The sequence below is a fragment of the Sardina pilchardus genome, chromosome 14, assembly GCF_963854185.1.
Source record: "Sardina pilchardus chromosome 14, fSarPil1.1, whole genome shotgun sequence".
NCBI classification, from domain to species: domain Eukaryota; kingdom Metazoa; phylum Chordata; class Actinopteri; order Clupeiformes; family Clupeidae; genus Sardina; species Sardina pilchardus.
In genome coordinates, this window is record NC_085007.1 from 16,903,916 (window position 1) to 16,920,848 (window position 16,933).

Genomic DNA, 16,933 nt, shown 5'->3' on the forward strand with positions numbered 1-16,933 from the left:
ACAGATAATCATTACAACAGCACTCAGCAATAAAAGGGACCATGCGAGGCAAGGTTTTTTTTTTTTTTTTTTTTTTTTCAATTAATCTACATAACACTAAACTGTGCTGACAGTAAAGGTGCTGATGTATGTGGTGCAGTAGCTCAGAGCAGGTTTTTTCACGGCTTTCTGTGTTTTTGTTCGGCGGCCCTGTCCTGTCTTCTTCTCCTCCACGACGAGTTAACAGGATTGGAAACGCTCTCACTTCAGTGCTCTGCCATTGCACTCACAGCGGGGGGATAAAGAAAAAATAAAGATCGAATTGGCCGGGGTTGAGTCTTGGAGACCAAACGGAGCTGTATACACACACTGTCTATAGTGATCCCCGTCTCCGACGAAGCGTCTCAGCTTCAGACGCAAACACAACGCAAAGGTCAAGGGTCAGAGAGCAGGATTGCGAGCCTGCCGTAACCCTGACAACAGGCAGCCTGCCTGCGCGCGTGGACAAACGAGGATGTCTAGCCATGGCAACTGACGACGGACCAGAATTACGTCAACGCGATTATGAATTCACCTGCAGTAATGGAATTGTGGGGAGGAGGGCTGATAATCAAGTCTGTCAGAGCGTCCTGAGACTCAAAGTGAAAATGCATAATCCTCTTTGGGGGAATGAAATTGCCATTTACGGGGCGCAGGGAAGTAACAGCAAACAGCAGAACAGAAGGTATAATACCCTAAACACCCTCATTCAGAATGATCCCTTCTCACTGAACAAGAAGAGGGTATTTGTCAGTTTACATATTTATGGATGGCCAATTAGGGGAGTCCTTGAGATGGAGGACCGAGAGGGACCGAGAGGGAGGAACTGCACAGAGGTACTCACCTATATAGGCGTCCCTCTGGGTAGGAACAGGAACAGCCATGCACAGGTACGTGTCCGACTGTTAGACAGAAGAAAAAGAAACATAATAAATATCAGTAGTATCTTTCTCACAGGCTAAGAACAGACATTACACTCGATGCATGAAGCTCAATTAGGCATACAGCAAACAGGAGGCTCTGTGTCTCTCCTAATAGCTCTTTTAGAAACACTCAGGAATGAGTCAGCCCCTAAGTCAATCATTAATATCTCACTCAACCCCCTCATTATCTCCGATGTGCCAGCGCAGGGCAAACACACCAAAAAAAAAAAAGAGCTCTGCATTGTGAGTCATACGGAGACGGCAGAAGACAACCGCGCCCCCCCCCCCCCCCCCAAGAGTTGCACAAACGCACTGCCGTGTTCTTAATCTCCAGCCAGAGCAGGGTGAGATGGGGGTGGGGGGGGGGGTGCAGCGACAGACCTTCGTCCTGATGTGATGCAGGTAGACGGGCGCTACGCTAACGTGGACTCACAGGCAGCAGACCTGAGCGCCAGGCCACGGCCTCTGGTTTAGACAGACACACAGCGGCCTTAAATCACGTCCCCCGGACGAACCTTGCGTAACGCGGGGGAGATATATTTCAAGGAGGGGGGGCAGGACCATGGTATAGCATCCACTAATGGAGATAAACTGCGTCCACAAAATACAAACTCTTTTTTTCCCCCCTCTTCTTATGGCTGTATTTGTTCCTTCTTCTTACTCTCTTCTTATTGTTTTCTTCACCCTTTTATTGTCCTTTTTTCTCTTCCTTTCTTCCTTCGCTCATTCTTTTCTCCCTGGTTTCAATTTTCTCGGTGACCTCTCCATCTGCAGTCGGTTCAAGCGGCACGTCTGCCTCGACTCGAAATAGCCACTTCCCTCCCCATCCTCATAATACCCCCCGTCCCCATCCCTCCCCGCACGGTCAGGATGTTTGTGATATTGTTGTTTGCTTCACTAACAAAAGCTGCTTGGTGTAGCGAAGGAGAACGAGAGAGGAAAGGAAAACGAAGGGAGGGATGAAAAATGGCAGCTGTGAACGTAGTTCCTGGGAACAGCCGTTTAACTGACACATTTGTAACAAACATGACAGGAAGTCGTTCGCAGCCAAATGCCGTAATTGCTTAGTTATGGCTGATGGCTTTTGGCTGTCATTCCTCCATCCGTGTGCTATGTTGGGAATGATTACATCAATTTGTAAGGGACGGTGCATATCTTTTTCTCAAAGCTGTTATGGCAGAGACAAACTAGTCCTGCCAAGTTTGTCTTCAAATAAATAAATGAAGAAAATAATAAATAAATATTCTAAAAAAACAACATAAGGACGAAGGGACAGATAGATGGCAGGGAAACATTTTACATAAATGATAACATCAGTTTGAATCAGAGACAAAATGCTGATAGGGAACTTTGCTTTGGTCAGCAGCTGTGCGGATATTTAGCAGAGGATCAGCACGTCGTGAGGTCCTGACACACACACACACACACACACAAACACACACACACACACCTTCCCATACATTCAATCACCTCCTCATCCTGACATCCAGTTTCAGAGTGCAAAGCAACAACATGAAACAGTCATCGTGGGAGAAGGAAAGGTGCTCTAATGATCTGTGTACGGCCACGATATTTGGCCGCGCTGGAGAACTAGCGAAAGGTCAACCGCCGATGATCAATAGCGCAATATTGCTGGAACTGACTGCTCTTCCCTCCTCCTCCTCCTCCTCCTCCTCCTGCTCCTGCTCCTGCTGCCCAGATAGAAGTCTTGTCTTGTCTTTTTTCTCCTCTCACCCTCCTGGGATTGTTACACACCACATAATCCTCCTGGCGGAGTTATCAGCACGGGCGGCTGCGATGAATCACTCGCCGATGAGTCATAGACCTGCGCGGAGAATAATAATAGCTACGCCCGCCCCCCCCTCACTCCCACCACCACCACCATCTCTGCTCTCTCCACCTCAACCGAGCCACTGCTAACACCGCCACCCAGCGCCTCTTAGCCTTCCTCCTTCCCTCACACACAGCGATTTTATCAACTTTTCACAAGGGGATGTCTTTCAGTGTTTGAGCGTGTGTATGTGTGTGTGTATGTGTGTGTGTGTGTGTTGCGGGGGGGGGGCTGCAGACATGAAGTCGGAAAAACACAACAAGCCCAAGATTGCCAGAGTGCACCTCATGCTGGTCTCAATGGAACATCCCCCATTCATGCAAAACCAGAGAAGGGCAGGTCTTATTGTAAGTGAGACAAGAGGACGTCGCTGGGAGCCGAGAGCTCAATTAGCTACATCTGTGTGTACGTGTGTGTGAGTGGGTTGGGGTGGGAGGGAGAGGGGGGGGGAGTCAAGCTCTAATGACTACATTACTGATGGATCAATAGAGAGAACACAAACACTGCGGGAGATCCACCCCTCTACCCCTCCCAGAGGACTCTCGTCCACAGGCCTGCACCCTCTACCCCCCTCCAAAGCATAAATTAGACCCAAAGCCATACGAAAGATTTATGTCTTAGCAAACACTTCCTGTATGGCCTTATCAATACGTAAACAAAAGAGAACCACTTCACAGGACTGTTATACAACGATGTTTTCGTCACCGCTGACATGCATGGTGGATATGTGATCGCTGTGTTGGTGTGTGTGTGCTGTTGCATTGGTTACATGTGTCTTTGAGAGGTGTGGCATAGCTTACTGCTGACGGGATCACTCCAGGCATTCGGATGTCCAGTGTCAGATTGTGGGGGTTGGACTGGATGACAGGCTGTCTTATCCTGGAACAGTCATTTGGGTCGGACCAGGGAGCCTCCTGATACCTGCTCCCACAATCAAAAGAGGAGACGTTTGCAAACAGGGACATGCACAAAATAAAACATCCTCCGAACATTTTTTGTTTTGTTTTATGCAAGTTCATTTGAAAGGTTTTTTTGTTTGTTTATTTGTGTGTTTGTTCAAAAATACATGCAGTATAATATGAATTTATATTAAGTATATATTTAGCAAAAATGCACTATTTTGATACCTTTTCAAATATGTTATCAGCCAAAACCAAAAAGAAATGGCAGAAAAAATAAAAATGGAACAATAACAACAATGCAAAAAAATTATAGATACAATGGACCCCTTATATCCCTGCCATACTGTATCTCTGATACATCACTGAACATAACACAATTGAGCACCATGTATTCCATATGGCAATCTGCACAAAGCAAACAATCAACCCCCCATGAAACCTCTCACTATACGAAGGACTGTAATTTACGCAACTCTTGTTTTTTTCGCTTTGCTCAATCCTTCCTGTTCTTTTGCAATCTTGCAAAACCTGACCGTTTCTGATTATCATCTCAAATTCAAAGAGTTAAGAAAACTCTAACATCTGCCAACAGCATTTTTTTCAGCCCTAAATACACCAAAACAAACTGAACTCAACGTACTGAAACCCAGAACAAGCAAGCGAGCCTCGTCCTCTGACATCTGTGCGCACAGGTAATTGTTCCTGGCTGACTCACCTCTTAAACCTGCTGAGAGGGTCTCTGAGGCTGTAGCTATGGCTGTGACAGATGAGGGCCAGAAGTAAGACGCCACACGCCAGGACTCCCATGTCTCTCCTTTCCTCTCTCCCGCGGACGGGGCTGATTAGCTTCAAGAGTGATGACGGGGGGAGGGACGCAGAGACCGAGAGCGGTAAAGGGGGGGGGGGGGGAGAGACGGCAACAGCAGTGACGGCGGCGGCGGCGGAGGCAGCGAGCGCTGGTTCTCTCTCTCTCTCTCTCTCTCTCTCCGTTCGGCCGCGCGGACGGCAATTAGTAGAGTCCGGGCAGGAGCGGCGGCGAGGGCAGCGGCAGCGGCAGCGTCGGCAGCAGCGGGAGGAACCTCATCAATCCCGCCTCCTCCTCCTCTCCATCTGACACTGAGCGCTCGCTGGCTGCTTCTATTGTTTGGCTTTTATTTCCACCCCCCTTTTCTCTCTCTCTCTCTCCCTCTCTCTCTCTCTCGCACACTTCTTTTTCTCTTCTGTTCTGCTTTTGGCTTTTTCTTTTTTATATTCCTTCACGTTTTGTTCCTCTTGTTGTTTCCAGGTGCATATAAACTGAGGCAGGAGTTGGGGAGCGTGTGTTTCTCTTTTTCTTTTTTTCCTCCCTTGTACTCCCACCCCTCCTCTTCCTACTCGTCTCTGCTCCTCTCCGTAGCTTTGGATCTCCTCCACTCCTCCTCCCTTGGTTCCCCTTCACAAGTGTCCCAGAGTGAGAGAGAGAGAGAGATTTGACTTTCTCCCCCCCCTCCTCTCTCTGGTTTACTCCCTCTCCCTCTCTCTCTCTCTCTCGTGCTCTCTTTTATTCCCTTCTTTTCTCCTTGAAGCGGGCGGTCGAATCAAGATGCACGCTGACAGCCCTGGACACGGCTGGCTCTGTCCCCCTTCGTTGCTTTCAGCTCCCGAGATCCCAAGAGAAGCGTAGGGAGTGAGAGAGAGAGAGAGAGAGAGAGAGAGAGAGAGAGAGAGAGGGGGGGAGAGAGAGAAGGGTAGGGAGGAGGGGGCAGTGCGGAGAGCAGCAGGAGCAGCAGTGGCAGCAGCAACAGCGGCAGCTTCTGGCTCCTTCAAACGAGACGGCCGCCACACATCACACGCTCGGGAATGCAGCTTCAGTCACAACCTGTAAAAATAGAAGCGGAGAGCGCGGCATGAGTGACGCCAACACAACACGCGCACCAGCACTAACGCCAGCGTTCCCCTGCCCCTCCCTCTCTCCCTCTCTCCCCCTCCCTCCCTCTCTCTCTCTCTCTCACTCACTCACTCTCCCTCCCTCCCTCTTTCTCTTTCTCCTTCAGCCACCTCCCTCCGCCTCCCTTCAGGGCAAAGCCTGCTTAATACACTCCCATTATGGGAAGTGGCAGCTTCAAGCGTCTCTCTTCCAATGGGAGTGTATGGGATTTCATTAATCTTTTTCACAACCTTACTTTTCATCCATTGATTAAAACGAAATAAATAAATAAAAAACGCACATAGGAGGAGGGAAGAATAGAGAGAGAGAGAGAGAGAGAGAGAGAGAGAGAGAGAGAGAGAGAGAGAGAGAGAGAGAGAGAGGCAGAGCCACAAGAGAAGAGCTGAGATGAATGGACAGAGATCAGTGGGCAGGACGGGAGGAGATGGAGGGGAGGTGGGAGAAAGTGCGAGTGTGGCCTGGAGGTTTGGTGACCTTAGCTCTGCGACGCTAATCCAATCCCCACACCTCGCCGCAAAGAGGATTCCGATCGACGACGCCACCGCCAACACAATACAACACAACACATACACACACACATACAGAACACAGACAACAGACACACACAACACCTAAACACAAGAAAAACAAAGACAACACACACATTCACACAGACAACACATGTCTTAGTGACACAGCAGTCGACATCTCTCCACACAGGGGAGATAGAGAAAGAGAGAGGGGGGGGGGACAAAGGAAGAAAGAGAGAAGGCAATTGGGTGAAGCGAGGTGGACAGGGCTGAGACAGAAACAGAAAAAAAAAGGGTAAGCTCAAGGGAGCCTGGGAAACTGAGAAAGCAGAGCTGGATCAATGTGGAGATAACAGAAAGAGAAAAGAAGAGGAGGGAAAAAAAGAAACAGACAAGGAAGGTCGGTGTAAGAAAAAATGCGAGAGACACAGAGACAGACAAGGAGGCGAGGAGGAGGAGGAGGAGGGTTTGAAGAAAATGAGAAATGGTCGGATGTCTGAACAGGAGGGACAGGTGGACAAAGACTGGGAGAGACAGATGAGAAGGAGTCCAGAGAGAGAGAAAAGAAAACGGAGAGAGGATCGCGAAAGCCCTTCCCCACACATTTGGCGAGTGTTGATCGGAGGGGTGCGTGTGGGCCTGCCACCACGAGCCACAAGACAAAAATGTTAGTGGACACTTTCGAAAGACAAGCAACAGCCCAAACGGCAGGGTGACGAGGCAGTGCATAGTGCATGACACACTTGCCTCAAACACTTTAAAATGTCAGCACTAGAGCCACGAGAAAAGGATGATTCTCACCAGAAGTGACTTGTGCATTTTTTTTCACACTTTTTTTTTTTTTTTTTTTAAATGACAACATTTCATCGTGCTTCTCGTCCTGTCCTGGGAGTGTTAAACCACCCAAAAGAGTAGTAATTATGTGTCTCGGTTTTACACTCTTCATCTCATCGATAGGGCTACCAGAACTGCCTGAGGTCATTTCAGTCCACCACACAGACACACACACACAGACACAGACACAGACACAGACACAGACACAAACACAGACACAGACACAGACACAGACACAGACACAGACGACACAGACACAGACACAGACACAGACACAGACACAGACACAGACACAGACACAGACACAGACTTCCCATTTCCCAACAGCTGTGCACAGAGTCACTGAACTTTAATCAGCAGTTGAGCACTAAGCAATACCAGTTCTCCAGCTCTTCATTAATATTTCACAAAAATCTTCTCAATTTATATCTGCCATCAACACACAAGGCAAAACAAAGTCTCTCAATGAACCTCTGTACGTCAGTCAGGCTTTGTAATTAGGGAACAAGAGGAGGAGAGCAGAAACAGGATTTCAACGTGAAAAAGTGAAGAGAGTGAAAGAGAAGTGGGAGAACAGACTTAATTATGGAGTTAACCAGTTTAAAAGCACTTTGCCAGTATTCTCCTCAAATTACAAGCCACTAATACATGCTTAGGAGGGAAAACATAGGGGTACAACCAGAGAGGGTTAAAGCGGAGCGGTCAGTAATGAAGGATCTTTGGTACACTATTGCGTATGTGTGAGAGTAGGCTACATAATACAGCTAAGGGATAAGGGACTCAAAATCATCTTATAAAGCAAGAAGATGACATTCATTTAGCCAGCAAGGAATTACCAAACATTCTGCTCGTCAGTCACGTGTCTTGCACATGCAAGGACCTTGAATACTACAGGAAGTAGCTACATTACGATAACATCACTGACTCAATCTAGAAATATTTGCTCAGACGGACCTACTCCAATGTGTCACACTGTTAAGCAGCACAAAAACCATCATGTGTCCCTTGTGCAAATTCTTCAGTTTTTCCCAGGGGTAAAACCATGTGGTTTGTGTTGTGTTGACTCTTCTGGAGAGTGCTGAAGACCCAAGATCATTCTTAATTTAGCTCGACGGGTTCTCGTTGGGAAGGAAAAAAATTCCGAACTCCACTGAGAAGTGCCAAGCCACAAACCAAAAAACAAAACAAAAAAAAAAAACCTTCCCACCCTCTGTCCGCATGTAAATTGCTAAATTGAAGACAAATGTAATTTGTTACGCAATGTGGGGAAGATTCATGTAGACCGCCAAACAAGTCAAGGCCCTCAAGAGTTCAAATGCTGATACAGCAGCTTATTAGAAAACATCTTTAAGCAAGCCCTCACACACTTCCTTGTTTGGAAGCATATTACAGCTACAGGCATTTGAACGCAGAAAACTATTTAAGCTGCGAGGCCAGCTTAGATCACTAGCAAACAAACAAGCCCGCAGAGAAAGCAATCTACAGTTCAGGAACTGGCAGAATTTCAAAATGCAGGCTTACTCTGCTTTTGACTAACCGTGATCGTTGGAGTAATCCCCTCTATGTACTCAGAGGGACAGTATCGTTTTCCACACTAGTTGGATGCCTGCCCCCCCCCAACACACACACACACACACACACACACACACATGCATGCACACACCACCCTTGGTACAGTAGATTATGTAGTCTTGGCTAAAATATACAGAGCTGGTATTTCCCATACACGTAGGCCTACACAGCTCATCATTGCAGTTTCATAACAAAATGGCAGGAACAAATAGACATTTGAGGACAGAGTAAAGGTCAGTCAAACAAGGCAGTGGAGGAGCAGAGTGACTGGTATATTTAAAAGGGCTTTTACTGACAGTGACTTCGCTCCCTCACACTAGCATATCTGCCTATGACAGAACAGTGTTCTTATCTGGATACACTTCACACACACACACACACACACACACACACACCAAAAAACAGTCATGGTGACACATCAAACAACTGTCAGAGCACGAAGCCAGAAAAGAAACAAGGACCTCTTGGTTCCATGCTTCAGTGAACCCTCCATGAGCTCCTGACATGAGCCCTCATTTACAAACCTTATGGGCTGCTTAAAACACACTCTCTTTCTTTCTCTCTCTCTCTCTCTCTCTCTCACACACACACACACACACACACACTCTCTTTCAGTCACTCTCTCTCTCACACACACACACACACACACGTCTATCTCCCTGAGTGACAGCCGATGGATGGAGAGCGCCCTGATCTATGTAAATAAGGGCTTTTCCTGCATACATTAAATCAATCACAAAAGCAACTACCTTGCGGTCTGGTGGTGCCATGTAAAAGCTGACAGATTGACACCAGCCTACAAGCAACGTGTGTTCCTGTCCACAAATCACTTGTTTTTCATATTCAGAAAGGATAAAGTAAGGTACACTATGCAAGATTTTCACCTTTATGAAGCCAATTTGATGGGAAACGAACTTGTATTAGGCAAATAGTTCAGCTAGCATAGCTATACAGCACAGAGGTAGCAAGTCGCTACCGAGAAACCAACCATGCAACTTCAAGAACGGTAGCCTGACAAATTTCGCAAGAATTGTGAAATACTATCTTGACCTATCTATCACCTCCACAACAAAAACATTTGCATTGTGTACAGGGGGGATAAGTCACGAGAAGTTTGCTATTTACAACAGCAGAGTAAAATATAAATATATTGTGACTCCAGAGGGAGTTCTAGTTCCCAAAAACACCCAAAATTGCATAGCGTACCTTTAAGATCATATTATATGATTATCTGCAAACCAAGACTCTATAATTTATAAATATAGTTTGTGGTTCATGGAAATCTTATTATTTCAGCTTTAATGAAAACAACAATGCTTTGACTCTCTTGTTAAGGCTTAAGCTACTGGCATGTGAAGCCACAATGAAAGACAATTTCGGATTATCCGATTGAACTATTTTAACATCATAGTTTGTATCCTAGACCACAGTGGAAAAAAATAAAAATTCTTACACTAGGGAGAAAATAATTTGTTCCACTGCATCCACAAGATGTATTTAATTATATTTCCACTAAAATTGCCAACATAAAATGTCTGTGTATAGAGACCAAATGTGATGGAAATTTGGGAATTCCAGCTCCACTTCACAGCCCAGTACATGAAAGATATACTGTACACAGAAACACAGGCCTGCTCCATGGGCAGCCAAGCCAGCACAAGTATGAGGACACATGATGCGCATAGAGTGCATAGAGGCATGGCATGAACCACAGCTTGGGTGACAGAGTGAGGGAGAGTGGGAGAACCAGAGAGAGAGAGAGAGAGAGAGAGAGAGATAGAGACAGAGAGAGAGTGGGAGAAACAGAGAGAGAGAGAGACAGAGAGAGAGGGCCAAAAAGAGAGACAGAGGGTCAGAGAGAGAGAGAAAGAGGTGGGAAGGGGAGAGAGAGAGCGAGAGAGAGAGCGAGCGAGCGAGCAAGAGAGAGAGAGAGAGGGAGACACATGTATGGAGAGAAAGAGAGAGGGGAAAAGAGAGAGAGAATGCCCAAGGGCAGACAGACTCGATGCCAAGCTATGGGGGCGGAGGCAGGCAGGCAGGCAGGCAGGCAGGGAGGGACAGCTCTGTGCCAAACACTCTCCATATGCCAGTGGTAGAAAACAGGGCTCTCTTCATCACCAGGAAATCCACAAGTCAACAGAGGCCATGTTGAGCCCAGCACGAGAAGACGGTGTTTGGCCTTGCTCGGTCAGAGAGTGATGAGACAGCAAAGGGCACCTTGTGTCTCGTCTGAACCCATGAGAATTTTTCTTTCTTTTTTGTGTTAAATATAGATAGATAGCTGTGAGACTGCTTTCTGCTGAACACGGATACAATCAGTAAGGCGGTGCACATTTTTAATGCTATTTCTGAGACTATTTATATTCAAATCATTTCTGATGTTATGTTTCTATAACACCGAAAAGGAAATGTGTGACATGTTCATCCAAATAGCTGTTCTGTGAAATGATTCAGCAGGTGAACTGGTATGTCATTGGAAATTTCCTATTACGTTTTAACTCTTATTGGATTCAGCCAAGTGGCAAGCAGAATATTGAAACATTCATTAAGTCCTGCACAATCAATTAATTTAATCAGCAAAGATTCATACGACTTAAATGGCACATTGAGCCAACTAGGCCATTTAGGTAGAGCTAAAATTTAAAAATGCCAAGGAACAATTAGCCCAAATATTCAAGAAGGACATTTTTTCTGGAAATTCTCAGTAATGATACAGTCAGTGATAACAGTGAAATAACAGTGACAGATTAGCTAACAAAAGAGAGAGCGAGAGTTTTTCTGCAATGATGAGTAATGTGATTACAAGCCCTCATATTTTTGTTGGCCATCTTGTTCCACTTAAATGAAGTGCATAACTTCAAGACCTCAGACTAGTCTCTGCTTGCCAGTGGCCTTTATACATACAGTAATGGTCACGCAGGCTGGATAGATAAATGTTAAAACAAGATTGGTTTCCAAAGACAATAACTTCTAAAACATAACAAGTCTGCTGAAGCGTTGGGCAGCTAAAATGGAGCATTTATTTGAAAAATCAACCAATTAAAGACCTTTACAGGTATTTTTATGAATGTCTTAAAAATGATGAACAATAATCAACTAATTATGAATTTCCAAGCAGGAGATTGGCCTCTGGAAATGAGTCCAGATTAAAGGGATATTCCGCCATTTTTGGAAATACGCTCATTTTCCACCTCCCCTCGAGCAAAACAATCGATATTTACCTTGTTCCCGTTCATCCAGCCATTCTGTGAGTCTGGCGATACAACTTTTAGCTTCAGCCTAGCATAGATCACTAAATCGGATTAGACCATTAGCTTCTCGCCTGCTAGCTTCATGTTTAAAAGTGACTAAGATTTCTGATAATTTTCCCATTTAAAACGCGTCTCCTCTCAAGTTAGAAAGTGCAATAAGACCAACTGAAAATGAAACCTGGCGTTTTTCTAGGCTGATTTGACATGGAACTACACTCTCATCTGGCGTAATAATCAAGGCAACTTGCAAACGTACCATAGGCGCAGTGATATCGTACGCAGCATCTGAAAATAGTCCCCATAGACATCAAGCAGTAGTAGTGCCAGTAGCTGCAAGTTGCCTTGATTATTACGCCAGATGAGAATGTAGTTCCATGTCAAATCAGCCTAGAAAAACGGCAGGGTTCATTTTCAGTTGGTCTTATTGCACTTTCTAACTTGAGAGGACACACGTTTTAAATGGGAAAATTACCAGAAATATTAGTCACTTTTAAACATGAAGCTAGCAGGTGAGAAGCTAATGGTCTAATCCGATTCAATGATCTATGCTAGGCTGAAGCTAAAAGTTGTATCGCCAGACTCACAGAATGGCTGGATGAACGGGAACAAGGTAAATATCGATTGTTTTGCTCGAGGGAAGGTGGAAAATGAGCGTATTTCCAAAAATGGCGGAATATCCCTTTAAGGGTTTACAATATCATGTTAACAAAACATTTCTAAAATATATCATAATAATGATGTGCAGGGAACACAAGCAATCATAAGGTGAAATATTGTGGAAGACAGAAATATACTAGATATATATATAGAAAAGACTACTTTGGTTCATCCTCTTAATGAAGTTAGACATTACAACATGCAGTTTAACAGAAGTGGAATGATTGGCATTCCGTTTCAGAGAGAAAGTCTTGTTTGCACTGGGCTTTGGTTCCACTCCAACACCAAAACTTCATTAAGTTGCGTGCACAGATGTGGGCCATCCCCACAGTGCCAAAACATAATTGCCCAAAATCCAAATCACATCTGGCACTACAAGACTAACTAAGACTAAGTGCAAGAAAAACAGGAGGTTAATCACAGACATGTAGGGATAACGGATAACATCCACTGATCCAAACATAACATTGGACAATAAGGACAGTGGGAGGCATACAAATAGCTGAATAAAGCCTATCATTTTTACATTTTATGGTAGAGTACGGCACACTAAGGAACCCACCCATCCCCATAGGCTGTAAAAGAATCCCAGTGTAAATCAGGCTAAGGTGGAAGATTGCCTCGGTCTTGAAATTCCCGTTGTTTTGAAATCCAACGCAATGCACTGACAGTAAACGCCTTGGACATTTACACGATTTCATCATACTTGCACCATTCACATGCCATGCATGACTGAACAGAAGTCTTACGCCATGAACAGAATATAGACCAATGGAAGAGAAATCAAGTGAAGAAAAGACAGTAAAGCCTTTCAAAGAGGACTGAGGTCTTTTTTACTAGCATATAACTGGCAACACTGACAACGGAAACATCTTCTTTGTCAAACTAAACTAGTCAAAAAGCAGAAGCATCGTCCTTGTAAAACTGAACTATTCAAACAACAGACATCTTCCTTGTAAAATTGAACTAGTCTACTACTTCTCTAAAAGGAATCATTTACATGCATGTGTGACCTATAAAATAAACCTGGCCAAATCACGTACTGCTTCTCCATTTCATTCTAGTTTCAAGGGGACATAATCTCTTGGGCCTCCTCCCTAGTCAGCTCTGTTTCAGGAGAGACTTTTCTTTCATACCAACAAAACACAGCCCTCTGGCAAAGGGCTAAGGTCTCACTATATCCCAGCCGTGCCAAGCACCTCAGCTCAAATTGCACAAGTGCACACAATGAGAAAGACAATGCCGGTTTTATTTACCTTCGCTGTCTATGGGAAGGCAGTGAGTGTAGAGTTATGAAGTCATAAATAATACCATAATAGCATCTCTTATTGCATTCCTTCAAACTCAGAAATATTTGTAAAAAAAAGTATGACCCCTTTTTGGCAGGACTCTGCACAGTACTGAGAATTCCCCATTCTTCACACATTCTCAGTTTTTTTTTTTTTTTTTTTTTACATTACGAAAGCCAGCTGTAGCCTGTCGTTGTGAGCGCAAATCAGCATAGTCAGCAGCACTTCCTTTTTCCCGCAGGACAGTCAACCCACTTTCTGCAAGGAGTACAATTACATTTAGCCTAAGAATCTGTAATATTGATGCTAATAGGCAGCTACATTTCAGCGTAGCGATCTGCATGATGTCTGCAATTGCGAAGGGTATTGACCTTCGCAGTCGGTTAACTTGACATTTCACAGGCGATGGAAAAACACACAGAAAAAGCATTCCCAGATTCATAACAGCTATTTCTATTGATCCATGTTCTCTCTCTCTCTTCCTCTCTCTCTCTCTTGCTATCTCTCTCTTGCTATCTCTCTCTCCCTCTCTGTCTCTCTCCCTCCTTCCCGAGCAGACACGTTTCCCCTCTAACTGCAGACATCAATCAGCCATACCACAGAGACTGCCTGGGGAGACCCCACGTTGAATCTGTTACAATTTCAGCTCCGGATATTGAAGCCGGAGTGTTGCAGCAACACACAATCCCCAAATATAATTGTACACACACATCACACTTTAGTTAAGGAGAGTGAAAAACCCTTCTCCTTGCTTGACATCCCATCAAATGGGTAGGCTAGATTATGAATGGAGAGTGATTCTGGGTTTGGACACAGGGTGCAGACTAAGAGCATTGCAACAACAGACAAAACCCAACGATCATAATGCATTATGCACATCATACTTTGGCTCAAGGACCTTAGAGAGGGAAAGCCACTTCACCTGGCCTGACAATCCAATGGCTTGGTCATGAGTGGGGAATGATTCAGGGATTTGCACAGTGTGATAGGCTATAAAACTGCAGGCTAAAAGCAAAGCATATTCCGAACTTCAGGAGACATAAGCTTCCTACCTGCCTGCATGTCTTCACAGAGTTGGAGCCAGGCAGAAGGAATGCATCATAAAAAGCAATGGAGAAGGAACAAAACTAAAAGTGAAGTATTGAATAAAAAGAGAGTGGTGGATAGAGAGAGTGAGAGAGAGAGAAGGAAAGATGAAGAGAGAGCAGCAGAAGTGGTTGCCTAGAGTCAACTCAGCATGAGCGATGACGCCATCACACACTAGAGCTAGTGCGAAGGCAACTATGGCAACCACTGTACGCATTGACACTCTGTGAGCACAGCACGTCTGTGCCTACGCAACAGAGGCTCAGGCAGTCCTGACGCCTTCACTAAAGATAGGGCCAAAGATGTCTGTTGCCGAGTCTGCGACGCAACACGGCATATCAAACAACTTTAAATAGATGTGGGGTCACATATTTCTCTGCTTCAGGGCAAACATATGGCTGTAGACTAGCAGAAAAAAACAAACACTAATTGGAAAGGATTTTCAAGTGTGACATAAGGAAGAGTGGCTTTCCAAAGATGGCCTCGGCTTCAATCATCTCTGTGTGTGTGTGTGAGGGGGTGGGGGAGATTACAATATTTATGAGACGTCTGAAATGCAAATTCAGAAAAGTAAAGCATTGTGGAGCAGCCACTCAACCACAGTGCAATAAGGTGTGAAGGAGTTTGGAGTTTGAGAGTGCCCTATCACGTCCACATATCACCTAGCAAGCCTCTTTAGGAGCACATGGTGTTTGTTTTATATGATGGTCCACTATCACAACAGCCATTATGTGTTATTTACAGAACCACAGAATCTCAAGTTGTATACAATTTTGAGAATCCCACTTAGCATTAGCCACTATGTCTGAGGATGTCAATGAGCATACCTGTCCAACTGTAGGTGGAATGTCATCAACCGAGCCACAGAAATAGCTTAGGCCTACACTTTTTAAACAGCATTTCTGAATTATGCTAAAAATAAAACTTACATTTAAATTTACAATTTAACTTCAATTTACAGCACTATTAAACATACAGTCCATGAAAGTGTTAAAAGATTGTAATCTGAAATGGTGGTACAAGTGGTAACACCTCAACCACAGATCAGAACCATGTGGTTATTTTCTAATTCCAAGTCGCTATCTATCTACTCCACTAGTTTCCGGTATATCTGAATAAACAACTAAATATGTAAATGACTAAAAATACTGAAACTGGAAAAAGATAGCAACACTACCGTATTCATAAACAATAACAGCCATCTGTTCCACATAAATCATTTGGATTTATCTTCTATAGCGGCAAAAGCTGTATGTAATAAATAAAGACTTCCCAGAAGAGAAAAAAGATTGAGAGGGCCTATAGTCTTTCCGCTAACTCTGCAAAGCAACCGAAGAACAATGTTTCGTGGACACGTCAACACATTAGGATTCACATACCATATACGTCTATTTATTTATTATTATTTAATACAACTTTCAATAGAGGCGATTCTCATGCCAAAAGACCTATTGACCTATGATAATCATATTGCACATAATGAATATTCTTATCAATACAACATATTGATAATGTACCATATTATCATGCAAAATATCACTGTCATTTAAATGTGCAAACAAACTATTATCTTTATTAATAAAAATCTATTATTCATCAACATTATCATTATAATGACTGTGAAATCACAACTGGCTGGTGCCTATCCTTGCATGGTTTTATGGTAATATCTTTACTGTATATTGCCAAGCCTAGGCTATATGTTTCAGATTTCTAAAACATTACAGATATTTGGTTAAAGATATAGAGAGGTTGATCTCTAAAGTTAATGTTTAGGCCTAATGTTTTAAGCCAATTTATATAATTTCAATATGACGACGATGAAGATTGCCATAAGAATTAAGTAACAACCACATTAATCCTACAGACACTGAAAGGTCTGAAGTCAGATGCCAGTAGGCAACATCCAGGTAAGCTTGCTTGGAAAATACATGATGATGCTATTCCAGATAAACATTCCAGATAAATTCTCTCTCTGTTTTGGCCAATACTCAGTAGGCTACACTTCATTTTACCATCATTTGTTTACTTTGAAAGTCTGGCCTCAAAGAGTGTAGCAATATTGCAAGACAACAAAACGCATGACTAAACTGAAGCATCTGTTGGACTGTAGAATGGAACTGACAGTGTCCTT

At 44.1% G+C, this 16,933-nt stretch overlaps 1 protein-coding gene across 3 annotated transcripts in view; it reads right to left on the reverse strand.

The window, feature by feature from the left end:
• Window positions 1–16,933, reverse strand: part of pam (peptidylglycine alpha-amidating monooxygenase) — a 58,024-nt gene that overhangs the window by 39,880 nt on the left and 1,211 nt on the right. For all 3 annotated transcript variants that reach the window (XM_062553767.1, XM_062553765.1, XM_062553768.1), the window contains exons 2-4: window positions 4,390–5,532; window positions 3,573–3,693; window positions 863–920 (exon numbers count right to left, since the gene is read on the reverse strand). In XM_062553767.1, coding sequence (XP_062409751.1) covers window positions 863–920; window positions 3,573–3,693; window positions 4,390–4,481 — 271 coding nt within the window. In that variant the 5' untranslated portion in view covers window positions 4,482–5,532. The remainder of the gene's footprint in view (window positions 1–862; window positions 921–3,572; window positions 3,694–4,389; window positions 5,533–16,933) is intronic.